Genomic DNA, 26,637 nt, shown 5'->3' with positions numbered 1-26,637 from the left:
AACCACCGACCTACACTTTTGTGGGACTGAGTTTAAACCTCGCTATTTGTCCTTGGGCGAGTTTCTTCTCCTCACTGAGCTCCTACTTCCTCATCCGTAAAGTGGGCATACCAGAACCTACCCCATGGGGAGTGTTGGGGACCAAATGTGGGAATATCCATGGTAGCCATAGCAAGTTCTGGGCACCCAGGAAATGCTCAATCCATGTCAGCCCTCACCATCACCAACATCTGGTTGTTGAGGGCTTAGAGACAATAAGTAGCAAGGGTGGAGTTGTGAAGATATCAAGCTTTTAAGAAGTGAGAGAAAAATGAACATATATAGACTAAGTGCTTTCTCAGTGCAATGTAATAATCCCTAAATGCAAAAATGCCTTATCACTAAAACAAACAAACAAAAGCCAACCCAGCTAAAATTTTTATTTCCTTCATTGGGCAAGCCAACATTTCCTGGGAGCGTGAGCGCCAGGCTCTGTGCTTGGCTGTGGGAAGTACAAAGCTGGAGCAGACATAGGCCCTGTTATTAAGGAGCTGCAGTCTAACAGGAAAGAGAACACAAGTAAGGACTAGAGAAGACAAGACCACATCACAGCGTAAGGAGGAAGGCGCTCACCGCGGCTGGAAAGGAACATTCAAGACGCGGAAGAAACAAGCTGGAGAGAGGCTTTGTTCAGACAGGTGGGAGGCAACGTTTGTCTGGAAAGTGATTGGCATTCGGCCCATGAAGATGACAAGGTAGACAGTGGGAAGAGCAGCAAACGCACAGACAAGAGAAGGCAGAAAGCAACTTCAGAAACAGGACACAAGTCAGTTTGCCTGGATTGCAGGGTGAACAGAGGTGGGAGCTGAGGTTGGCCTGGCTGGCTGGTGTCTGGTGATGGACAGCCTTGACCATCAGTGGTTACGGGGCTCTTCTGAGCCCACTGCAAGTCCTCTGTGGGGAGATGCTCAGCACATCATTGTGGGCTTGATGATGTTCATGGTGAAGCTGCCACAGTGTGAGAGTCTGCATGACCCCTGAGGGGGCTCCCCAAGCTCAAACTGCTGCCCAGCGTCTGCTCACCTCCCCTGCATCCATGAGAAAAAAAGACGTCAGTCCCCCGCCCTCCACCCGACAGCTGCAGGATGGGAGCACCGGGCTGAGGTCACGCACACATCCAGGAGGGAGCTCCCAGTGCCACTCTGCTGCTCCACCTGCTGCCCCCACCACTTACTGTGACCTGACTGAACCTTGACAGCCCCCACACTGCCACCCTCATGGAGAGCAAGGCTCTGGAGGGCAGTCATCCCGGGGCAAGGGCAGCCCTTGCCATCGCGAGCAGAGGAACCTGGAGCTCTGCAGCCTCCCGAGAGGGCTGTGTGGCCTGCAGGCCAGCACACATCGGCAAGCCTCCTGCAACGCTGGGAGCTGCCTCTAACCTGATGTTGGGAAGAGGCCCCGACAGAGGCCCCAAGCAACTTCCTCCTGGTTCTAGACCCAGAACCCCAGACCCTCCTGCCAGCCCTGGTTTCCTGTCCAACTGGAGGTTTCCTGGCTGCGGGCATTTGTCCACTGCTGCTCTCCATAAGGGGGCGCCGGTTCTGGCTCAGACCTCTGGCTCCTAGATCTGGTCCCGCCACTCATCTTGCTGCCAGGGGAAGTACAGTAAGGAGCACAGGGCTGGCCTGCCTTCTCATTGGCTTCCCCTTCTTGCAGAGAGGTCGAGTGCAGCGTACTCACTGTGGAGTCTGGGCCCATCCTGACTCCCCTTCAAGGCTCCCTCTCCCTCCTGCTTCAGAATTGCAGACTCAACGTACATCTGTACCACCCGGGCCACTCGTCACACATGAGTCAGCAGGTCTGGGCCGGAGCCCAGGAACATACATGATTACAAGCATCTCAAGTGATCCCAGCAGGTTATCTGGACGCACCTTGAGAGACACTTATTTGAAAGAAGAATTGTTGAAAGACAGGTCTGGTTTTCAGGTGGCTTGAGGGCATCAGAGATAACCTGAGCCAGGGAGGAAAGAGAAAACCTCCTGGTCATTTTGTGTTCATTCTCTCCAGATAAGAATCCCTGAATTTTCCAGGCCACCTGGTCCCACTCTTTCTTTTGCCCTCCCCAAGGAAGAAAAATGAGCCAGAGGAATGGTCACTGGCTCAAGAAACAGAAGGCATGTTTTTTTGGGTTTAAATGGCTCCCATAGCTTCCTTCTAGAATTCCCCTATAAATACAGATTGGTCTACATTGCCACGATGCTGCGCGCACTGGGTGAAAAGCCCAGGCCACTCAGCAGTTACCCACCGAGCTGCCAGCCCGGCTACTGTGGACAACTGAGCTCACCAGGCCTCACCAGCCCACCATTTACCCAGCCTGAGGCAGGTGTTGCCCAGAATGTGCCCCGAGGCCACAGTGAGAGGCCCCCTCGCTCCCATAGCTGCCACCTTCCCTGTGGCTTCTATTGTGTGCTGTTAGGGCTGTCTGTTGATTTGGCCCTCTCTCTGCTAGAATACCTGTTCTTAAGGGCAGGGCCCATTTCTATCTTGTTTACTTTTGTGTCATCATGCCTAGTATGTAGCAGGCACTCAGAAAATGTTGATTATTAACAGCAATAACACATGTTTATTAAGCATTTAGAAAGGGCAAGATGCTTTGCAGTTGTTGAACAAATCAGTCCTCACAAAAGCCCTCTAGGGCTACGAGTACCCCCATTTTACAGGCGAGGAAACCAAGGCTGCGAGACGAGCTGCCTTGCTCAGGCCCACAGCTAGGAAGCGGCCGAGCGGGGCGGCCCCAGCTGATCGGGCCTCGGAGCCCGTACTCCTTCTGCACTCTTCCTCCACTTCACGGGGCTGAATTCCACAGCAGAGGGCCATCCTCAGAGGGCGCCGGGGCCTCCGTTCAGTCCGCCACGCACACAGGACGCCTGCCAGACCAGGAGGGAGCGGCCCCTCCCCGCTCCTTCCCGAGGTCTTTGCTGAGGGCCTGGCAGTGAAGATCTCTTAGGATGAGAGAAGCCGCCTGGGTCCCCCTCCCTCCTTCTGGAGGAAACTGACTCAGACCATCACAGGGGACACACAAATACCAAAGACATTGAGAACACTGTCGGGAATGAAGTTGTGGACATTATGAACTCCAGCCTCTCCTTTCCAGGCTTCCTTTCCTGTTCCACAAGCGGGAAAGGACCACACCCCATGCAGTGCTGGTAGACTCTTTGAAGGCATGGGGGTCCAGACCCCCTGGAGGACAGAGATGTCTAGGTTACTTCTCCCAACTGCAAATGGGGAGACCTCTACTGAGGGGCCCAGGGAACAGCCTTTGTGAACACAGAAGCCAAGCCACAGAGGCCCGGGGATGGAGGAACCCCTCCCTGCTGGACAAACGAGAGGTTGGCCCCGTGCAGATGTTGCTCCCGCCCCCTACGCCTGTGCTCTGGGATACTCTCTCTTCTGGGTCATGTAAGGCCTGTTGCAAGGGGTCAGCCCAAGGGCTTTTGCCGAGTCCTCCAGGAACTGCTAAAGGCTAACAACCTTTGTTTCCAGAAAAGAAAGGGAGTGGGAGAGAAAATGGGCCTCCGGAGAGGTAGGCTTGGAGGAGGGCAAAAGAAGCAGCCTGAGAGCCTTTAAGGCTGGGAGTAAAAATAAACAGAAAGTGGAAAGCTGGCAGAGTCTGGCCAGGAGGGAGGCCCGAGAAGGCAGTGGGCAGTGGGCTGTGCTCCTTGAGAGGACAGACGGACTGACTGAGACTGCGGCCAGAGTCTTCTGCAATAAGTCACTGCCTTTGCCCAGCTTAGGCCAAGCTGGACTCTGCAGCCACACTGTGTGCCTGGAACTGTCACCAGCCCCAGGTCTTTGCTCCAGGCCCCTGAGGCCTGGTGGCTAGAAATTCTGGGGAATCACCACTGAGCAGCTCTGAGACAGGGTGGGGGTTGGGGCGGAAATGGCTGCATCCGTTCAGGAGAGGGTTAGTCGCGCACCGGCCTGCCCGCTGCCGTTCACATGTGCTCGGAAGCCGCGTTTATTTTTACCTGGGTAGGTTCAGCTTCTGATCACAGAAATGCTGGGGGTTTTGCATTGGTTTCTATGGAAACATTAGGCAGAGCAGCTGCTACCCCATCAAACAAGGCTAGGCTGGTAGGACTCTTTCTGGAATTATTTTGCTGTTTCTACCCAGGGAGATTGTCACACTTGCACTGTTACCACTACCTTCCTGCGTGGGAGAGGAGTTGGGGGGAAGGTCAGACGGGCCAGGGCTGGGGCCTGGGGAAGGAGAGAGGGCTGGCAAAAGGCAATCATTTGGAGAAAACCCTTGGTTTCCATTTTGAAGCCCCAGCTAGGGCCCCACAATGAGGCCACAGGAGCCTAGGCTCTGGTCCCAGCCTTCCCCAGCAGCAGGGCCACCTGCTGGCTCCCCCCAAGCAGCCAGCCTGTCATCCAGGAGTTCCTGGGGTACCACAGCGCACGCAGGCTGAGGAGCAAGCTATCAGGTGCAGGAGGGGCTTAGACCTGAGCGTGTTCAGTTTCACTTTTACAGAACAGAGGCCCCAACTTCCCCACAAGGCAGGGGAGGGTGGCGCTGAAGGGCTTGGCCCTGGAGTCAGAAAGGAAGGCGCTGGTGCATGTGTACACATGAGAAGTGGTTTTATTCCAGGTGTGTGTTCCATAAAGAAAAGGTCCTCAGGGACAGCTAGTGGCACATGCTTTGGTCAAGAAGAGGAAAAGCAAAACGGAATAGGGCTGAGTCCCACAAAGGACACTGACACATGCCGAGCCTGGTCTGACCACAGGGAGGGGGGCCTCTCGAAGGCTCTCTGAGAAGTAGTCCTCTTACATTCAGTGAGAGAAGCCCACGCTCCCCATCCCCAAAGGTCCACGCTGCCCACTGGAGTGGACACACACCACGGAGATGGTGGCAGATGAAACATCACAACGGAGGACGGGAGAAGGCTGGCCAAGGGCCCCACGCTGGTGAACCCAGGGGGTGCACACTGGGGCACAGGAGCACTGCTGAGAGGATGCTGCTGAGAGCCAGGAGATGAGGGGAAGCCACTGAGAGCCCTCCATGGCGGGCGCTGCGGACCGTGGACACTTGGCTCCTGGCCCCAAGGGCCACATGGAGAGAGCAGGACGATGGCAGTTTAGGCACACCAGGGAGGGAGAGGGGCACGGCAGCTCACGTGGATGGTAGCTCCAGTCCAGAGCTGAGGTTCAGACCCTTTGGGGCGCAGGGACCTCTGTAAGAAGCTGGGGAAATCCATGGACCCTCTCCCCAGGGAAATGCATATGTGCACACACATGTGCTATTTGGAGGACAATTTCAGGAGATTCCTAGGCCCTCTGGAATCTGTGGACTCCCTAGAGGGCCCCAGGTTGGTTTGCTTTGGGAGAGGGACCCCTGAGGGGTCCTGGTACCACCAGTCTTTTGGCCAAGATCACAGTGCCTGAGCCAGTGGGGTGGGGGAAGAGGAACGTGGAGAACAGCAGAAGTGGCTCCAAGACCAGGCCATGGGGTAGGGAAAAGAGGCCCAGGGGCTGTGAGAAGGAACTGGGAGCTCTCTACACAAGCAGGAGCCACCAGCCGGCCTCCTGGCCCACTGCAGCGGCTGAGCCTTGAGGGCCTCCCTCCAGTAGTTGGGGGGCGAGGGTGAGGATGAAGCTCAGCCTGCATGACTTGCTCCCTGAAGACTCGGAGAATGTTTACGCCCCAGAAAGAAGGTCCTGTTCTTACTGGCCACCCGACCCCATAATGCTCTACTTGCAGAGGCAAAGGCTTTTGAGAAGGCAGGAGTCAAAAACTATGAATGAGGATGGGGCTGCTCAGTCGTGCCTGGTGGCTGCCTGTCCTTACAGAGTCGTCACAGTGGGCCCAGACAGGGGGACAGGGCACCAGCTGGTCATTAAGGCCCAAGGGAGAGGTCTTGGCCTGACACATGGCCAAACAGAAATGGGATCTGTTCAATAAACTGTGTTCCAAGGCTATCCCTGAAGATCCCCCTGCAACCTCTTACTAAGAATGTGGGGTCCAGAGTACAGGACGGGGGGCACACACCCTGGGGCTGGTACAGCAAGCGGGGGATGGGGTCCTCAGGAGGAGACCCATGTTCTGGGGCTCGGCTGCTCTGCCACCCATATCCTTCTGCAAATTACCCATCCTTTGCCCTGGATCCCATCCCTCCCGCACCCAACCCAGCAACTGCCTGGGACAGGCCACTGAGCTTCTCCTCTCCTTCCTGTTCTCCACCTGCCCTGCCCACAGGCTGCCCCTCTCTCCTCAGCTTCAGCATCCCCATTCATGCTGCCCACATTCTCCTCTCCTGCCCAATCCCATGGGATGGCCCCAGGACCCCGCCAGGGCCCTGCGTGGGCTTCTGTCCTTGCTCACTCCAGCCAACAAGAGGAGGGCCCTCAAACCACTGTCCAGGCCCCCTGGAGGGCAAAGGGAGGGGAGAAAGGGCCAGGGGACATTCCCAGTCTCTCCCCAGCAGCAGTCCAGCATCCTGACCTTCTCCTCTCCCCAGGCAAGGCCACAATGGTGGCCAGGGCATAGGGGCATGTCCCCCTGTGCCTCCCCATACAAGCTTTGGAGAAACATATGTCGTGGCAGGGGTGTTTGCTGATGGTTCCGGCAGAAATGTAAGATGGAAACGGCCCGCTTTACACCCCCCCACCCTAACCCCCTTCCAGTCCCAAAGTCTCATGCAAAAGGTACAGGAGGCCCCAGGGCTACCGTCATGTGTGCGGCAACAGCTGCCATTGCTGGGCCGGGGCGTCAGCCTGGCACTTGCTGGTCACCAGCTGGGAGGGCTTGGTCTCCAGGCAGAGGCCACTGACCGAATGCTGGATGAAAGAGGCTTTTCTCCTCCATCTCTGGGGGGAGAGGTAGAGGGGGAAGGAGGGGAACAAGAAAACAGTGATCAAAAATAATAATAATATCCGTACCTTCATTTCACATGTGTGTCAATGGCCCTCTATATACCTGGACACACACCTCTCATTCAAAACAGACTGTGTCCCCTATACACAAGGCTCCCCCACCCCCCACACCAGCTTTAAACCCCATCCCTTCTGATATGCTCTTGCTTCTGGAGTTTGGCAGGAAGTTACTGTCTCGATCAGAGGCTTGTGGGCTGAATGAATCTAACCCAGAGATGTATTCTGTGTGGCCTGCACAGTTTATTTTAAATTTGGCTTAGTTGTCACATAAAAATCTGCATTTCCAGCTTCTCTTTAGACCTGGGCCCAGTTCCTGCTGTGGCATCAGTTGGTTGAGGCTGAGCCCTGCTCGCCACTGCAGGTGGGGCTCTGGTCTCAGTTCATGAGTCCTATCTAGTCCCTGCTTTTCTCCTCCAGGGCCTCCCCACCTGCCCCCTGCAGGCACTTGAGTCTGCGGCCTGGGCTGGGTGAATCTTTTACTTCTTCAAGCAAGATTTCTTCTTCCTGTCACCTAAGCTTCTGCCCTGGCCTGTAACTGTGCAGCCAGGTGCCTACACTCTCTTCAGTGGGAACTGGCCACTGTCTCTGCAGCGATGACGAGTGAGGTTGGCGGGATGGTGGGGGCACTTGGGTCCCCTATCAGAGTCATGAAGGGGCTCCTGGGTCAGTGCCTCCACCTCCTGCCTCCCCTTCCCTGGGCTTGGCAAGCGGGAGAAGAGTTGTTCCTATGAATGGAGGCTGGAGTGTTGTTTGGGACACTTAGGAGGAGGGACGAGAGGCTGAGACCCAGGTTTCAAGGCTCAGGGAAGAATAAAAAGCGAGATAGTTCTATATTTTGGTTTCTCTCCTATTTCCCTCCCCTGCATCCTTCTCCTCTCTTCCCATATCGACTTTGTCCTCCCTAAGAAGTGGGAAGTGCTCGGGAGCACATGGATGGAGCCCATAAGGCTCTGAGCGGGAGGGGCCGTGTTCTTGCTGGGGCAGCTGGGAGCAGGGAGATGGGCTGCACCAGCTGCAGGGCCAGGGCTAGAACCGCAGGGGGCCGTGGGGTGGCAGAGAAGGAAACCAACTTGGGTTGTGCATCTGGAGTAGAAGGTGGCAGGGGGGGTGTGGAGCCCGGGTTACCCTTAGGATTGCAGGGCTGACGTGTGGGGCTGAGATCCAGCCTCTCTGGCCCACGTGGCCGCAGGAGAGAGGAGTCCCTGGCCTAAAGGTCAGGAGTCGTGGGTAGGACAGGGCCTTTAGTCCCCCGGAACTCACAGCATCCTATTGCCTTGTGCTCTCCTAGTCTCTGACCTACTGGGAGGAGCTGACCACACTCTCCCTAGCTGGGCATTGCTGGACCATGTCCTTCTTTTCTCCTTGTGGCCAACATGATCTGCACATTCCCTGGCACAAGGTAGGCACTTGTTGCAGTTTTATGAAGGATGATGCATAGATGAATGAATGAACCGCCCAGTCATTAGGACATCTCCCCAAATCACAGGATTCTCGCTTCCTACTGCTGCCATCAGGCACAGTCTTGGGGCTGCCCCAACTCTCCTGGCCACTCAGTTCTGGCCTGGCCAGAGTAACAATATCCCCTCACGGCATTCTCCCATTTCCACAGTCTCGGTTCTTGCAGAGTCCTTGCAAGGTCAGCAGAGGCAGAGGCATTTTATAAATGAGGAGACTGAGGCTCAGAGAGGTGAGAGGGGTGACAGAGCTGGGACCTGCTGACTCCATCACCCGCTCTAGTGCATAGGGACCTCATGGATACCCGACACCCAAGTGGCCAAGAGCCCAACGAGGGACAAGAAGGGAGGCCCAGATTCTAGAAGGGACTGGCCGTGGGAGAGCTGCTCATCATGTCCTCCTGGAGGAGAGGGACACGGGTGCCCAGGATGCTGTGGGGCCTGGCAGGACTTGCAGGAGCAGAATGACCGGGGTCAAGGGAGATTCCCATGAGCCCCTCAGGCTGGGTCAGCGCCAAGGGGAAATGGATGCATCAGGCCCAGAGGAGAAGTATTCGAGTGGTGGGTGCCCTGGGAGCTCTGCCTCAGCAAGGAGGTGCTGGGAGTGGGCTCCAGGCCTGACCCTCAGAAAGGTCTGTGCTCTAGGTGAAGGGGAACCTGAGGTTCCCCCTCACTGCAAGGCAGGGGCAGAGAGCAGGCAGCCTGGGGGCTGGCGGGACAAGCTGCATCCCTCCAACCAGAAAGTGCTTTAGAAGCATCCAGCAGGCCCAGCAAGCAGGCTGTGGCCCACAGATCTCTCAGACATGCACACGTGCATACACACACACACACACACACATGCACAGGCTGCAGAGAGAGGGTCTGGCTTCTTTTCCAGAATGGAAAGCAAACCTCCAATCACCCCTAAAGAAAAAGCTGACCGAGACAAACATAAGCAGGTGGGAGGAAAACCCGGCAGACCAAATCAGAGGGCCAGGCACCCTCCTCGCCCTGTGTACTGCCCCACCGCTGGCCAGGGCCAGGCCCAGGGAGGGCTACCGAGAAGGAGCGGGCAGAGGGAGAGCTGGACCTGACCTCTGGCCTTTGCACCCTGTTCCCTGGGCAGAGGGGCAGCCCTCCCAGCCAGGAAGAGAGCAGCACAGGTGGGAGCCGGGCTGACTCTCTTACTGGCTGCTGTGTGCCCTGAGCAAATGTCTTCATCTCTCTGAGCATCCATTTCTTCCTCAACCAGTGGGTCTGACCGGTCTCCCAAAACTAATGGGGACAGGGTGGATGAGTGTTTGACACATGGAAAAGGCTGTGCTCATGTGAGTCTGGCATGACAGCTTGGAAATCCTTGTATCTGCATCTCAGTTTCCCCAGTCAGCCAGCAGGCAAGAAAGACCTACTGAACATCTGCTATGTGCTGCGTTAAGACCGTGGGCTTAGAGGTCACACAGACCTGGGCTTGAAGCCCAGCCCTACCCCTTCCAGGCTGTGTGACCTGACACACGCTTCTTAAATTCAGCGAGCCTCGGTTTCCTCATCTGTAAAGTGAGTTGCTCGGCTGCTGGGAGGGTTAGATGAGATTCGTAAAACTCTGAGCACAAGCTCTTAGTAAAAGCTTGCACTTATTTTGGCTGTGGTGACTATCAGAGGCTAGGAAATGTATTGACAAGACAAATAGTCCCTGCCCTCACAGAGCTCTCCGGCTGGCAGGCGGGACATTTAACAAACGCCTCCCTGCAGAAGCATTTCTTCATGAGTAAGGTAACAGACTTGACCTAGACACTGACTCAGGCCCCCACAGGTCTTACTCTGGAGGGTTTATTTGGGTCTATTATGTCTCAACCTGGGCTCCCCTGGCAGGGGCTGCCACCCCCGCTGCGTGTCCCCCTGGGGCTGCTGGCCATCCTGTGCCCAGGGGCAAGGGGCTTACCTGCCTGCCTTCTCTCGGGTTGCACACCTGCAGTGTGACCAGGGACCCGGGGGAGACGGAGGTGGAGGTGGCAGTCAGGCACTTCCCCTGCTGCTGGATGAGGTGGTCACTGAACAGCCATGCCTGCAAGACAGGGAGCAGAAAGGCCGAGTCAAAAAGCACAGCGATGGGGGCCGGCCCGGTGGCACAGCGGTTAAGTGTGCATGTTCCACTTTGGCGGCCCGGGCTCCACCAGTTCGGATCTCGGGTGTGGACATGACACTTCTTGGCAAGCCATGCTGTGGTAGGCATCCCACGTATAAAAAAGTAGAGGAAGATGGGCACAGATGTTAGCTCAGGGCCAGTCTTTCTCAGCAAAAAGAGGAGGATTGGCAGCAGATGTGAGCTCAGGGCTAATCTTCCTCAAAAAAAAACAACAACACAGCAATGGATGGGTATATGGGAACACAGGTGATAAAGCAAATATACTGTGTATTTTGGTAGAATTTCCTACAAATAATAGTGGTGGGTGTATGAGTATTCACTGCACAATTCTTTCAACTTTTCTATATTTTTGAAAATTTTCATAATAAAATATTAGGATGAGGGAGCTTAGCTGGAGCTGGCCAGAGGGCAATCAAGGATGTACCAAGGGACACTGGGGGAGAGGAGAAAGACAGGACAGGGGCCCAGGGCGGCCAGGGCGCTGGGCCATGCCGGGGTCTCCGTGACCTGCTCTAGTTTTGACATGGCTGCATCGACACTCGTATGTTGCACACATGTGTAGAGACAGGAGTCCTGGAGGCCCTGCTGCGCATCACACGAGCTTCCCACAGCTGTGTCCCAGGAGAGAACTGGGTGCTGTTTGGGCAGCATTTCTCCTTCTGCAAGGAGAAAGCGGCTGTACTCAGGGGACAACTGTGTGACAGGCTGGAAAGGGGATGGGAACGTGGCAGGAGCAGACCCAAGGAACAGAGTGAGAGAGGAAAGCTTGCAGGGTCCCTGGGAAAGGGTGTTTGTGGAGGATGTAGACAGAGAGAGGATGAGGATGAGCAGAGGGAAGCCCCTCGCCCCACTCCTGGTCCTGACTTGGAGGTCCTAAGCAGCTTACCTGGGGCGCTGGGGGGTTCTTGACAGACCCTCTGCAGATCCCCATTCCAAGCAGGAAGTTACCAGCCGTGTCCTGGCCCTGGGACTCTAAGCAGTTCACGCCCTGCTTGATGATGCCGGGAAGCACTTCCTTCACTGGCACGCTGAGAGAAAAGGCAGCTGTCACATGGGGCCTCGGCCCCTGGGCTCACCCAGAGGGCAGCGCCCAGTCAGCTTCCAGGGTGCCAGTCTCTGTGGGAGGGGCTCTGGGGGGCAGGCCCAGCCAGCAGGGGGAGGTAGGCAGGGGACGGTGAGGGGGCAGCATTGCTCTGGGAAGACTGGGCCTCGCCCCACTGGGTGCTGAGCAGCTCCGGGAGCCCATGGACTGCCCTGGGGACCCTGTGGGGAGAAAGCTCGGGCCAGAAACCTGGGGCTCCCCAGTCCAGGGAGAGGAAAGCCTGGGAAGGGGCGGGGGCCTAAAGGTGGGTTCAGTAAGCAATCTCAAAGTGACAGGAAGGGGTTGCTTTAAAGAGGCAAATTTAAAATACACAAATATGAAAATGTGTTCAATCTCACTAATGATTAAAGAAACACCTAGGAGAGAGTTACCAGTGTTTACCATATATGTATATATATATGTGTGTTTATATATGTTTATTCGTGTATAAAATAATACATATTTGTGTGTGTGCATATATTATTATTGTTTTTATTATCAATAGTCTTGGCAATAGCTGGGGGATTGGGTCTTCTCAAACCGTGCCTGTGAGAGCATGAATTGGCCCAGATCTCCTGAGGGCCACGTGGTATTATGTATCAAAGGCCTTAAAAATGTGCATGCCTTTGACCTAACCATCCCACTTCTGGGAACTCAATAATTATAGGTGTGTGCAGAGATTTAGTTTACAAGTTATTCATCTCAGGGTCTGGCCTGGTGACGTAGTGGTTAAGTTCACGTGTTCTGCTTTGGTGGCCTGGGGTTCGTAGGTTCAGATCCCAGGCGCAGACCTAGCACCACTTGTGAAGCCACACTGTGGTGCATCCCACATCAAACAGAGGAAGACTGGCACAGATGTTAGCTCGGAGACCATCTTCCTCAAGCAAAAAGGGGAAGATTGGCAACAGATGTTAGCCTGGGGCCAATCTTCCTCACTAAAACAAACAAACAAACAAACAAACAACTATTCAACTCAGAGTGGTTGATTATACTGAAATCATTGGAAATTTCTAGATATTCAACAACAGGGGATGGGCTAAGTAAATTCTGACTCATCTGTAGCATGGAAAACCCTTTAGCCTTTAAAAACAACTCTGTGAAAGAATATCTGGTAATTTGGGAAACTGTTCACAACATGCTTAAGTAAAATAGGCGTGTTTCAAAATACCATATTATTAAGACACTTTATATGTACAGGAAAATATGCTTAAACACACACACACAATGACATAAGACACATGGTCTTACCCTGTGGGTAACAACCAGCTGCCGCAGGCTTGTATCCCTGGGCTTAGAAGGTTGTACACAGTCTGGGATTGTGAACCCACAGAGGGTGATGGGGAACCCTGAGGGCTTAGAGTCTGACCACTTGCCGAATCTGACCTGCCTCCTGTTACCTGTGTCGGGAAGAGAACTTGGCAGGGCTGGGGGCAGCAGGGCAGTCCTGGCGTTCCTTGATGGGACATCCTGCAGGATCTTGACCAAACCAGGTCTTCCTTCCTCGAGGCTGGTTGGAATCCCCCAGGACCCTAGGACCGGCCGCTCCCACAGAGCCTCGGGGACACGCCTTCGCTTTCTCCCCCACCGCCTGGCAGCAGAGCAGCCCCCCAGAGCCCCCTTGAGAGGTCATGTGGTTCCAGAGCAGAGGTCGCAGACTGTCGGCCCCCGCGCTGAGTCTGGCCCCTGCATGTTATGTCTGACCTGCCCCGTGTGGTTGTTGGTGCTTTTAATCAGTCGGCAGTATTTAGAAATTTCAAGTTTACACAGAAAAATCTGAATCCAGCTTCTCTTGAAAAAATAGGAAGATCAGGTCACACTGAGCTTGCCTGCCAGCACGGCACTGATACACTGTCGTGAGCAGCAGCTGTCCCCGGATGGGGCTTTGCGTCCCAGTTTGCCACAGTCCCCTCCACTCCCTATATTTGCTCACCCCCCCCCACCTTGGCTTGTTTACATCACCTGTCTGAGCCCTGTCGGATCTGAGTTTGCAATTCCAGCTGGGTGCAAGGGTGTCGGGAGGCAACAGCTCCACCCGCTTTGCTCCACCCAGGGGCCTGCTGAGAGCTGTGCTCTGGGGAGTGCAGTCCAAGGGTTGTTCAAGACCCTTCTATTCTCTTCCTACCCGCTGTTGCTCAGGGAGATGTGCAAGGTGACCAGCTTTCAGAGGTGAGCTGGGCACTGTCCACGTGTGGCAATGGCCGTTGGCACTGAAGGCCGGCCCATGATGCCTAGGGGCGAAGCCCTGGGCTCGGGCAGCAATCCCAAGACCAGATGCAGTTCCCGAGGTGTGTGTGTGGCAGCAGCCCTGGAGCGGCTGGGATGGCCGTCATCACCACCCTTTCTCAGCTCCCCGCAGAGCCAGGCTAAGCTGTCCTGCTTGTCCTCAGCTCTCTTAAGTCTGCATCTGCGTCTTTCTCTGCGGATCTCCTCCAAGCTGGGCCACCACTCACCCTTTAGATACCTTCATAGAAATAGCAATAGGTACTTCTTCCTCAAGATAATTTACTTCCAGCTGTTAGAAAATTGTCATCATATACTGGTTTTGTTAGAGGACTACTTTTACTGCCATCTGCCAGGAATGGTTGTAATAAATGTGTAATATCTACTATGTGACTAGCACCTTGCAAATGTGGTGGGCTTGTGCAATGCAAGCCTCCACAACTGTTCCTGACCATCATAATAAAAGCAATAAATTAGCTTTTATTTATTTATGAGGCCAGCTGCAGAACCCTGACCTGGATAAGGGGCAGAGCTGTGGCAGGATTGCAGACAGGCTTAGGAAAGCAAAGGCCTCTCCCCTCGGCCTCCTCAGTCTCTCCATTGACCATCTGCAAGTGTGGGCCAGCTATTAGGACCCCCTGTCTCGAGGAAAGTTGGTATCATTTGGGCTATAGATCTCCTTTCTAACCAACAACCTATCCACCCCTGGCCCTTCACCCTGAGGACTGAGGCGGAACATGGACGGGTGCCCTGGGGATGAGTAATCTGGATAGGCAGGGGGCATGCAGTTTCTATCTTAAAAGGCCTTCTTTCTAACTTCCACGGAAGATGCAGACGATGACTTATGCTCCTCATTCAGCATAGCTGGTTTCATCTAGTCTCCTGTCTTGTGGTCGATCCGGGTTTCTGACAGTTATCAAACACTCCTTCCTCTTGTCCTCGGGGGGTGACATGGGACACTGTGCGTGGGGACTGAGGAGGGGAGAGGAAGCCACCTTCCCCGTCCTCCCCAGCACCTCCCACGGCTTCCCAGCTCCCGCCCGAGGCCTAGAGTCCCTGGCTCCATCAGAATGTTGTATGAACTCTGACAGAGTGTAAAGAAATGACTGCTTTCCCCAGAACTGTCACGTCTGGATGAAACTGTCCCCTTCAAAGTGGCCACTTGAGGAAACTGTCCATTTATCACACTTTTATACACTAACGCTCTTCTCTTCATGGCTCTTGTCTGGGGAGCTGGTTATCCAGACGGCCACCTTTCTTCAAGGATGCTGCCGTTGCTCAAACTGTTTAGGAATTCCTTGAAAATTGCTCCCAGAGTCAGTTTATTCTTGTCACTTATGTCAGCCTTGTCACGCTGCATTTGGGACCCAGGATTGTGCTCTCTGGGTTAATCATCTAACTTCTTGGCTACAACCTAACTTTGGCTGTTTTCCAAAAATCAAATCTGCCCTCAGAGGACCAAGATTTGCCTCCTTCGAGGACATGAAGGCTCTGAGGGGCGCCGTGTTCTGGAAGCCACGGGGGCATCCTTGGGAGAAAGCTGGCAGCAGTGGGTCACCTGTTCACCGGGGGGACAGCTAGAGAAGGGAGGGTGCCAATTTACCCATTACTCCCGAGGCTTGTTGACTGTGCAGTTCACTCAGTCAAAAACACGCCCAGAGCACCCGTTTGGGACAGGCGCCTTCTAGGGGCTAGAGGTGCAGCAGCGACCAACCAGACACACGCCTCTCCCCTCGCAGAGCTACTGTCCCGGCGGGGAGACTACAACAAAATTAACTGGCCACAAATATGCTAGATGATGAGGAGGCCACAGAGGGACGTGGAATGGGGTGTCTGCAAATGCCCCAGAAGGGGACACGAGCCAGACCTGAAGGAGGTGAGGAAACAAGCTGTGGATGTAGCCAAAACTCTGGGAAGGATTTTGAAGTAAGAATCCTCTGTGCCCCATGCCAGCCGTTGTGGCTGTGACTCCAGGCCCGGAGCGCGATACACTCACATGTCACTGCCTCTCTAGTACATATACACCAAGGGCAGGTGTGTCCTCATTTGCCAGAGCCAGCATCTCTCCACGTTTTTTCACAGCCTCACGATTATATTATTGGACGCATAACATTTGCTCAGATCGATGTATCGTGATTCTCGGCACCAGTCCCTGCTGTTAGTCGTTTCTCGATTTTTCACAGCAGAGAGAAGCCTACGGTGAACATCCACTTGTCAACAGTTTTCTGCTTTGGTTGCTTTCTTTTCCTTGGGACAAACTCCAGAGGGGAGAGAGCAGAGTCAAAGGGGATGACTATTTCTGTGGCCTCTGCCACATAAGGCAGTGTCGTTTCTCTAAGGGAGCAACGCCCATTTCTAGCTCGAAGACCCAGTTTGTTAGAAATTTGGTTCCTCCCACACCTCACTATTAACTCCTGGTAATGTCCTCTCGGTTCCCCCAGAGCCTTCACATGGAGATCCACACTGACAGCTAGATAGAGCCAGACTGGCTGGGCTGGGGAGGTCTCAGGGCGGGGCTCCCCCAGGTTGCCGGCCCCCACTGGCCAGCACACAGGTGAGGGCGGCACTCACGTGAGCTCTGGGTAGACGTTATCCAGGTACCAGCGAAAGGACTTGCAGTTCATCTTCTTCCTCTGCTCGATCCGCGTGGCTACACTGAAGGGGGAGGCAAGGCTCAGGTGTCGGAGGAAGCCCCAGGGAGGAGAGCAGAGGCCCCTCCCAGGGCTCCAGGAGGCCAGCCCCTCTTTCTGCCTATCCCTGGCGGGCCAGGACCAGGAGCCACCCAAACCTGCCCCTTGCCTTGGCCCCCCTGTCTTAAGTCATTCTCTGACCTGCAAGTTCAGCCCGGGTCTCCAGGCCGGGTCTCCTCCTCATTCTCTCCTCAAATTCCTGCTCACCTGTCAGGTCCCCCCAGCCCACAGGGGGCCACACTTTCCTCTGGCTCCTCCCTCCCTGAGACCTCGGTTAGTATAGCACGAACTGGTTCCTATTTTCCTGGAGAGCAGAGCCTTCGTGAACTAGAAGTTTTCCTTCCCTGCCGTCCAGTTTAGCAGGAAGGGTTTAACAAGAAAAGTACGCTTTAAACAGCTTTCAGGAATTCTGGCAAAGAAGAACCATCTGATGCATCTGCTGGCCACCCCAGTCAGATCTCCCCACCTTCCTCAGCTGCACTGACCCGAAGGACCACTGACAGATGACCTTCACCGCCTGCATGGGCCTCCGTTTCTTCTCCAGTAAACTAGGGACATGACCACCTACCTGAGGAGGTTTTTGTGAGAATGAAATGAATTAAGGGGCGTAAGTGCCTAGCAGAAAGTACTCCCTCAGGAAATGTGAGTTCCCCACTAAAAGAAATAGTGACATACTTTTTTTTTGAAAGGATAGATATAAGTAAATAGAGAAGGATTCACTGATGATCACTAACAATGTTTTCAAACTTTTCTGACCACAACCCTAAGAAATAAATACGTCTTACATTGTGATCAAGGACACCCGCGTGTATACATAGCTACACACACGTACACATATGACCGAAATGAGAGTTTCACAAAACAGTACTTATCCTTAATTGCAATCAACTATTGTTTTCTATTCTGTTCTGTGCTAATCTCGAGTGTTCTAGTTCTCTCCAGCATTTTTGTAAAATGCTGGTCACGACACACTAAATTGATTTCACAACCAATCTGCATTTTGAAAATGCTTACCTAGACTGCAGTCAGACCAGCCCAGGAGGGGAAAACAGGCTAACAGAGCACAGTCAGATGTTGATCAGCATGGGGCACACAAAGCCCCAAGTGTTTCCTGCAGACAGCCCGCGCTCAGCACTCCCACAGATGTCCCTTTTCCTGCAGGCAGCTTGTGGACCCTTTTTCATAAGTGCACCCCCTCGGCTATTTCTCCCCATGAGGCTGCACATCCTTCAAGGCCCAGGGTCTTGTCTCCGCATTGCACACCCCACCAGGCAGGCTGGAAGAGCCGGGGGTGGCAGGAGGCGCAGTTACTAAGGAGACTGGGAGCGCTTCCCTGGCGCACACATCAAGATGATGTTTGCTAAGGTTGTGCTAACACGGGGGAGGGAGGAACCAGGGCTGATGGTGGGGCCCACCTGCCGAAGGCCTTCCCGATGGCCGAGGGCCGGGCCTCGTAGTAATATTGCTTGTATTCATCCATCCACACCTCTGCAGTGCGCTTGGTATTCCTGAAAGGAGAGGACGGAGCAAAATAAGGTCACCAGGGTGGTAACAGAGTTAGGACCAGGGTCAGACCAGCTCTGGGCAGTACAGGGCGATGAGAATCCCGGGAGTGTATGCAAAGCAATACTGATTGGGGTGGGATAAACAAGGACAGTCTTTTTGGAGGGCAATCTGTCAATATCCATCAACTCTGTAGGTATGTATACTCTCTGACACTCTACTTCAAGGAATCTATTTTACCAAAATACCAGCATGTGGGCAAAAAGGACGTGTACAAGAATATTTATTTAATAAAACATTGGCGATGACCTAAATGCCCATCAAGAGGAGAATAATGAACTCCTTCCACACAAGGGAGTACTAGGCAGCCTTGAAAAAGAACACCATGGTTACTGACATGGAAGGATGTCTATAATTTGGTGTTGAGTGGCAGAAAATCACGCAGCATGACCCCATTTATATAAAATCACAAACTCAAACACATGGTGTGTGTATGTCTTTGTACATAAACTGTATACAAGAAAATGAATTAAAAGGCCTGACATGAGGGATCAGAAATCTATTAACAGTAGTTACTTTTCGAGAAACAAGTGGGATAGGAGTAAGACTGGGTAAAAGGGACTTTCACTTTTTTCTCTATATATGATATAAAGAGTAAAAAATATAATATACGTACAGATATGTATATATTATATATATTGATACAGCTTGAAGTTTTACAGTGAACATGTATTATTTTTATAATTATAAAGACAATAAAAATGGGGTGGGGGAAGCAAAACAAAACGACAGGCCGTTCAGGGAGCTAGACTGGGGGTGCTGCTGCACAAGGGAGCAAGGGCCTGGTGAGAAGATCGTCCTTGTTGGGGGCGCTCACGACACTCCTCCGTCCCCCACCCCCCGATGCCTCTGTCAGGAGAACGGGTCACAGGGTTGGTGGGGTCTTCTAGGACCTGGCCCACGGCCCCTCGAGACCGAGCATGCCCGCCCAGTGGCTTGGGACATGGATATGCAGACACAGATCAAGTCAGGGTTGGGACCTGGCATCCAGGACCAGTCCTTGGGGCCGTGAGGGAAGGACAGCCCCTAGCGGGTCATTTGGCCAGTTTTCCAAGACCCTCATGGACAAAGAGAGTCAAGACAAGAGAGGCCTGGTGGCAACACTCCCAACTTCATCCTTCCATCCCTGACAGTACCTGGAATCCCAGAATGGGGTGGGGGGAAATGGAGAACAGGCCCAGAGAGGTCATATGAGCTGATGGGCCTGGGTCTGGAACCGGGGTGTCCTAGCTCCTAGCCCGGTGCTCTCTGCACTGTGACCTACCTGATGTAGGTGAGAGCATTGCCCTCAGGGAAGTTGTAGGGGTGCCGCTTCCTGAAGACGTGGCCCACCCGGCTGCAGGGCACGATCTCCAAGCTCCCACCGCACATCCACACCCTGAAGGAGAGCTCTGCAGGAGATGGCAGCGTCAGGAGGGGACGAGCCCCTAGGCAAGTGCCCACTGAGCGAAGCTGGGGAGGAGCTGGCTTCCCCTGCCTTTGGTGTCTCCTTGGAGGCGCATGCTGGGGCTGGAGATCCTGGGCCTGTTCACACAGGGTGCACCCGCTCCTTGCCCATGTTCCTAACTGCTCACTCCATGCATGTGCACACACACACCCTCCACACACACCACACACACCCCACACACACACTCCTCACATCTGAGCCCTGGGAGAGCAGTGAGGAAAGTTTTGAAGGAACCCCAAGATCACAAGAAGGAAAACTGAATCAAATGGCGGCAGCATTTCCAGCCTCTGTCCAGAAAGCCCTAACCAGACATAAGCTCAGGAAGAAACATCTGCTCGTCAGTCAGCTCCAGGCATCCAAGAGGCTGGAAAACCACCCACCCACCAAGCCACAGGCCGCTCCAGCTGGCATCTTTCTAGCTGGTCCCAGACCCCCCTTTTGGCCCAGGTGGTCTCCATTTACAGGCTACCACTGGCCTTCCTGAGACATGCTTCCTTCGGATGGCGGTGGTGATGCTGAATGAGCATTTGCAAGTGACCGTGGTCCCTAGTAGTGTTGCGAGATGCAAGAAGTGGCCGTTCTGCTTCCGGGGGGCCCTCACAGGCCGCCCACTCTGGTCTCCACTCACCATCATCACTTCTGGCAAGGACCCACCTGCAGCTGGCTGACCCTCAATCTCTTCTGGTTTCCTACTTTCTCCCAAATTAACCCTACAGTTGGACACCATGTGATATTAAAACATCTCCTTCCAGCGCCAGAAAATCCATAACCCTTGTTTTTTTGTTTTCAATCAAAAAACAAAAGACCGTTTTCTCATGAGTTCTGCCTCGGTCCTTCTTCCCACTCCCCAGCTGGCCATAAGGACACTCGTGGTCCTTGGCCAGGCCTGGGGCACAGCTGCTCAGGGCCCTCCCAGGGACTAGCAAAGCAGGGAGTGGAGGCAGCAGGACTCACGCCCACCTTCTGGCCAGGCTGTGTGCACCAGGTGACTTCCAGATGTGGGCTGGGGCCAGGACTGGACATTGGGCATCTGGACCCACACCCAGCGTGGCTCTGTTCCTGGCTTCCCCAGGTCTGCCTGCAAATGGCCAGGCCTTGGCCCCCTTCTCCGGGTCAGAGCTCTGCAGCTGGTCCAGAAGGTCTGCATTCTGGTTCCATTTCTGCCCGACTAACTTTGTCATGCTAGTAAGTCTCTTCATCCCACTCCACCCAAACTGTCATGCTATTATTAATCATTGCCGCTATTATCACCAACGGCAATAACAGTAGCAGGAACCATCATCCACTTACTGAGCACTTGCTATGGGCCATGCCCTTTGCAGCTGATGCCTAATCCTCACGGCGACCACATGAAGTTGGGATCGTTACCCCGACGTCTGTAGTAAGGACTGTGAAGCTCAAAGACGTTAACTAACCTCCTCAAGGCCACCCAAACCCTCAGCTGCAGAACTGCAACGTAAAGGTCACGCCATGTCCAGCAAGCCGCACTGTTTTCTTTAGTTCATTCAGCAAATTTTTATTGAGCACCTATTTGTTATGTGTCACACACTGTCCTAGAACCCCTTCCACTCTAGAGGGAGGAGACAGAAACTCAGTAAAATAAACAAAATACAAGTGGACAAGAAAATGAGTGGAATATGTCGTCTATCAGATGGCAGTAAGTTCAGTGGAGAGAAAGGAAGCAGGGAACTGAGTGATGAGGGCAAGGGGAGTTGGGGAGGGTAGAATTTTAATTAGGCTGATTAGGGAAGTCCTCACTCAAAAGGGACATTTGAGCTAAGACCTGAGGGAGGCGAGGAAGCAAGTCGTGTGGCTGTTGAGGAGGAGCGTTCCGGCAGAGGGATCAGCAGGGGGAAAGACTAGAAATAGGAGTGAGGCCGACAAGGTCAAGGTGCAGCAAGGAGGCAGAGTGAGAGAGGCGGAGGGAGGCCGGAGCCGAGGGCAGAGCTGGTGGCATGTGCTCGTGGGGGAAGGGCAGGTGGTGGAAGGACTTTGGGTTTTGCTGAGTGACTGAGAGCCCCTGTGGGGTCTTGAGCAGAGGAGTGACAGCATCTGACTGCCTAACGTGAATCCCAAGGCTTTCACGTTTGCAACCCCACTCAAGGTGGGCTCTGGGCTCCCGAGTGTGGTTCTCTGGCGGGGACACAGGCAAGAGTTCAGCATGGGCATCTCTCTTCCTTCAACAAAGGGATGAAATGGAAGGCCCACATCCACCAGCCGCAGTAGTCTCCGGGCTCAAAGCTGTGGCTAGCCTAGAAATTTCTTTGAATTTCTTCCAAGAAACAAAACCCTCCCCAGAACCTCTCTCCAGTTTGCCTTTCAAGTTGCCCAACCCCTGGGCCCTTGCCTCAGGCAAAGTTTGAAGTTAGCTATTTGATCATTCACTTGTTTCTCTGTCAGTCCCCAGCCTAAAACAAAAGAAAAAAGAAACGCCTCTGGATGCAGGAGAGACCGTGGGTTTCCCAGTCCGGGGTCTACAGGAAACCGGCTTTGCCCAAGCCCCCTTCAGGCCAAGAGCAAGCACACAGGAGGTCCCATAGGCCCAGAACAGCTGAAAGAAGGTCGGAATGGAGGGAGCACTCCCCGCCACCCCCACCCCCCCACCCGCTCTGTTCCCAGAATTCACTCCTCCGAATGCCTGCTGGAACCGGTTTCCAAGAGTGAGTTACAAAGGGGAGGAAATCTCATGCCTGTTCCACACCGGTTGGCTTTGAGTTGGAATCAGGCCTATTTTAAGCCCCACAGCTCATCTGTGTCCTGATGGGGCGAGAAAGCCCAGCTCCTCACACCTCGGACCCACAGAAGCTGACTGGTCGCCCCTCACAACACGTCAGTGGCTCTGGGAAAGGCACCACACACTCCTGTCAGCATGGAGTCTCCTGCCGAAATCTGGAAGGCAGCGTCCACCTCAGTTTCCCTACCCGTCAAATGGGTGAGATACCACCGGCCCTATTTAGTTCACGGGGAACCTGGTCAGGATGAAAAAAGAAACAGTGGGAAGGGGCTATGCAAAGGACTGGGCCCACCGCAAAGGGGAGGAACAGGCCTCAGAGCAGCTGCCGGCGCTCCTGGAGACACCCCCCCCCCCCCCCCCCGCCCCGGCTGCTCGCCGCCCTTCCCCACCCTGCCCATCCTGCTCCTTGTCCGGGAGGCTGCCTGCATGGCTGGGCCTCCCACTCCCTTCCTGCGGGCTGACAGGTCTGGCAGCACAGGCAGCAGCAGGAGATAGAGCGGGAGAGTGAGGGTGGGTGTTTAACCCCCGCCCCCCGCCCCCGCGCCGACACCCTCCACCTGGGTGCTGAGGGCTGGCTGCAGGTGCCCCAAGACCACAGCTCCTGTCCCGGGACGCTCCCTACCAGTGGGTGCGCCTCCCAGCAGTCACCAGCCCAGCCCAGGACTAAACCATCCCTTGTGGCTCCTGATGTCCTGCCCGCACCATGTGAATAGGCTCCCTTGTTAGAGGCCACACCATGTTAAAACAAACCTCCTTAAATTACCCGTGTTGGGTGCTTCATCTGTATCCGGCCTTTATCTGGCCTGAACCGGCCAGCGACCCTGGGGCCTCACTGGCCTCCTCCCTTTCCTTCCTCTGGCCTCACAGTCACAACAAAGGCCACCAGCTCTGCGCCTTGCATTCTAACCATCATCTCACTCAGTACTCGTAACAGCCTCTTGGGGAAACTGAGGCTTAGGGCGGCTTTTACCTGCCCAGGGCCAAACAGCTTGTAGGTGGAAGGGCCAGGATTTGCCCCCAGGCCCTCTGACCCCATGGCTTACATTTAACCACGACCCTCTCCCACACCAACCCCCCAGCCTTTCTGGTAGGGAAGCAGCCACATGTTTAAGCCGAGGTCCATGATACAGTCTATGTTCTTCCACATACACGTCTAGCTGTGGGGCCACAGGCTCCCCCTGGCCACCTAAATCTCTTTGTTTACTAGCTGTGTGGCTCTAGACAAACTACTTAACCCCTCTGTGTCTCAATTTCTTTATCAGCAAAATGTAGAGATATATAGTACTTTCCTCAGCGAGTCTTTGTGAGGATAAAATGAGTTAATATGTATGAAGTCCTTAGAACAGGGCCTTACACAGAGAAAGGGCTCAATCAGGGTTATGAATTATTATTACTACTGTTGTTGCTGTTATTATTATTTCCCAACTTACCGAAATTCTCTCCCCCCCAGATGTCCATCTGGGCATCATACTTTCCCAAGTGGTTAAACCAGGACTTGTCAATCACGAAGATTCCTCCGGCTATGACGGGCGTCCTGGGAGCAAGGAGAAAGAGCAATACATGTGCTTAAAGGCTGGGAGCGGCTCCAGACAGCCCCAGTGCCTCCTTCCAGAATCCTCTGCTCAGAGTCACTGGGGCAGGCTGTCTGGCCAGCTCCCTGCCTCTGTCCTCTCTGCCCTGGGGCCCAGAACAGAGTCAGTACGTAGATGGTGCACCCTGAGGAGCCCTGGCGACTGAAACAGCCCCCCAGCAGCCTCCCAGGCCCCGGACCCAGGGAAGGAAGGGGTCTCCCCAGAGCCCACAGCGGCCCTGACCTTATGGGCTTGGTGGGGTCTGTCCGGGCAATCTTCTGCTCAAGAGGGATCTGCTCCCACTTGAAATGCAGGCTCCAGTCGAATCCTAAGGGACAGAGCAGGGTGAGGACGGGACTCAGGGCAGAGCCCACAGGGAACTGCTGCCCCCTCATTCTGACACCCCTCAGAGTCTCCCCTGGTCAGAGGCCAGCTCGAACATGACCCTGGGCAAGTCACGCGGTCATGCCTTCATTCAGAGAGAGGTGGGTCCCTGCCCTCATTGAGTTTCAATCTACTGGGTAAGACAGCGACTACAAAGATAAATCAATAAACAGAGCATATGTCCGTTGGGGTGAAAAGTGCTTAAAGCAAAGAAAAGAAAGGAAGAGTGCTCTTGCTACTCTAGTAAGGGTAGTCAGGGAAGGCTCTCCGATGGGGTGACATTTGAGTAGAGACCTGAATGAAGGACTGATCCCTGCAGATATCTGAGAAAAAGGAATTTAGGGTGTGTGTGTGGGGGGGGGGGGGGCGTGTCACAGCAAGTGCAAAGGCCCTGAGGTGATTTCCCAAAGGGGAAATGCCTGGTTCCCTTCAGAATCCCACTCAACCCCAAGAGCTAACTAATGGCTGTGTCCATTTATTGGAAGTCTGAGCCCTGAATAGGAAATCCACCCTGCCTGCCAGCTCCCAGCAACAGATTCTCTGGAGCAGCCTGTCCAACGGGACTGTCTGCAGTGATAGAAATGCTCTGTATCTGCATTGTCCAAGATGGTAGGTGCTAGCCACGTGTGGCTACTGTGCTCTTGAAATGTGGCTAGTGCAAGTAACTGCATTTTCAATTTTATTTAATTTTAATTCATTTAAGTTTAAATAGCCAAATGTGGCTATTGTCTACTTTATCGGACAGCACGGTTCTAAAGTCTAGACCAGAGGTGACCAAAAGAAATGGAATGCAAGCTGCATCAAAAAGTAAGAAGAACATATGAATTTAATTTGAATACTATATTTTAACACAATATACCAAAATATTGTCATTTTGATATGTAATCAATATAAAAAATTACTAATGAGATATTTTCCATTCTCTCCTACTAAGTCTTGGAAAGCTGTTGTGTATTTTATACCTACAGCACATCTCAATTCAGACTGCTCATGTTTCATGAGCTCAATAGCCACGTGTGAGAGAGCCCGGGTCTAGACCATCCAGGTGTACCTGCGAGGAATTCATGCAAGGTTGGGGGCCCCTCCCCACCCCCAAGACGGCTGTCACGTCCTGTCCTCCTCCCAGGACTTGTGGCCAGGTCCCTGGGCTGGCAGCATTAGGAAAGGGTGTGTCAAGGTTTGAGGGGAGGGAAAGATGAGAGACTAGCTTGGTTCTGCCACTGATTGTGCCAGGAGCCTGCAACTGCCAGCACTGGCCCTTTGTCCCCAACCCCAGGGCTCTACACAATCCCTTTTCATTTCCTGGAGGTGAAGAGGCATGAGACGCTCTGGCAAGGCCGGGAAGAAGAGCACTACGCCGGGGCTTTTGCCTGCCCTCCCCTGCCTCCTTTCAGGTCTAGAGCCCCTCCCCTGGGAGCCGGACCCACCTCCGCGAAGATCCGCGGACGCGGCAAGATAGGCAAAATTGTCCAGACTGATGACATCGATGATGGGGCTCACCACGCGGGTGTGGTCCTAGGAGAGGAAACACGAGAATGGGGCGAGGCCAGGGACTCTGTGAGAAAAGGCCCAGCTGCCATCTCTGGGAAGCAGTTCTCTCCAAGGCATGGGGCACTCAGCACTGCCCGCAGGACATGGCAGGCTCCCGGGAGCTGTCCTGCATCACCACATCCAGGCTCCTGTAAGGTCCCACCTGGGTCCCCTGGGCACAATGCTCTCCCGGCCTCCTCCTCTCACATCACGTTGAGCCCTGCTGGGATCTCAGCTCCTCAGGGAAACCCTCCCTGATTGCTGCAGACTGAGGATTTCTTCCTCTTTTAAGCTACTCTCACAATTACAGTTCAGACCATTCCTGGGACAGTGAATCATATGCTGCCTGAAGTGGCTCTTCTGTTGCTGGTTTGAACTGTTGTCTTATTAATTGTCATCCACCTTTGTATCTGTTTGGGTTGAGTCTTCCCAAGTGGATCACTAGCAGCTTGAGGGCAGGGACCCTGCAGTCCCTGTGTAACCTGAGTGTCACTTTTCTCATGCTACACCCACTCACTACTCCCTTCATCGCCTCCCAGACACAAACCCACCTCCAAATCGTTGGTGGCGAATGTCGATTTTACTCAAGATGTTTTGAGCGGGGAGGGAGCGGCGGTGGATTATATCATATACCACGTGCCCTCCATCCCTCTCCAGGGAGGACACGGAGCACAGCCTCGTCTTTCTCTCTTCTCTCCCTGCACTCTGCACTGACCCTCGGAATCCTCTGGTCTGCACTTGGAATCCAGCTCTGGCCCTCAGTTCACACCCCGTCTCAGGACGATGCAAGAGCCTGGGACGTGGCGGATGAGGGGAGACCACCCACGGTTCCTCTCAGTGCCCGGTGGGGCCTCATCTCATCCTTTTTATAGACTTTTTTGTACTGAGATGTAATTCACATTTTTATCACAATTTTATTAGATATAATT

The 26,637-nt window shown here is 54.0% G+C and overlaps 1 protein-coding gene across 4 annotated transcripts in view; it reads right to left on the bottom strand.

Annotated features, from left to right (window-relative positions):
* Window positions 1-404: 404 nt before the first annotated feature.
* Window positions 405-26,637, bottom strand: part of GALNT16 (polypeptide N-acetylgalactosaminyltransferase 16) — a 90,926-nt gene continuing 64,693 nt past the window's right edge. Inside the window, exons 8-18 of one of the 4 annotated variants that reach the window (XR_006530185.2) lie at window positions 25,606-25,693; window positions 24,038-24,122; window positions 23,654-23,757; window positions 19,307-19,433; window positions 17,895-17,987; window positions 16,361-16,444; window positions 11,375-11,516; window positions 10,285-10,407; window positions 6,707-6,846; window positions 1,911-1,990; window positions 405-1,067 (exon numbers count right to left, since the gene is read on the bottom strand). Coding sequence is in view for 3 of the 4 variants with exons in the window: in XM_044773867.2 (XP_044629802.1) it covers window positions 6,709-6,846; window positions 10,285-10,407; window positions 11,375-11,516; window positions 16,361-16,444; window positions 17,895-17,987; window positions 19,307-19,433; window positions 23,654-23,757; window positions 24,038-24,122; window positions 25,606-25,693 (984 nt within the window). In the remaining variant the exon portion in view is untranslated. Of the gene's footprint in view, window positions 1,068-1,910; window positions 1,991-2,577; window positions 2,966-4,603; window positions 6,847-10,284; window positions 10,408-11,374; window positions 11,517-16,360; window positions 16,445-17,894; window positions 17,988-19,306; window positions 19,434-23,653; window positions 23,758-24,037; window positions 24,123-25,605; window positions 25,694-26,637 lie in introns of those variants that run through there. The other 3 variants (XM_044773867.2, XM_044773866.2, XM_070513865.1) reach the window with 3 other exon arrangements.

Source organism: Equus asinus, chromosome 7, assembly GCF_041296235.1.
Source record: "Equus asinus isolate D_3611 breed Donkey chromosome 7, EquAss-T2T_v2, whole genome shotgun sequence".
NCBI classification, from domain to species: domain Eukaryota; kingdom Metazoa; phylum Chordata; class Mammalia; order Perissodactyla; family Equidae; genus Equus; species Equus asinus.
The sequence above is the reverse complement of the archived record's forward strand: the minus strand, read 5'-3'. Positions and strand labels throughout refer to the sequence as shown.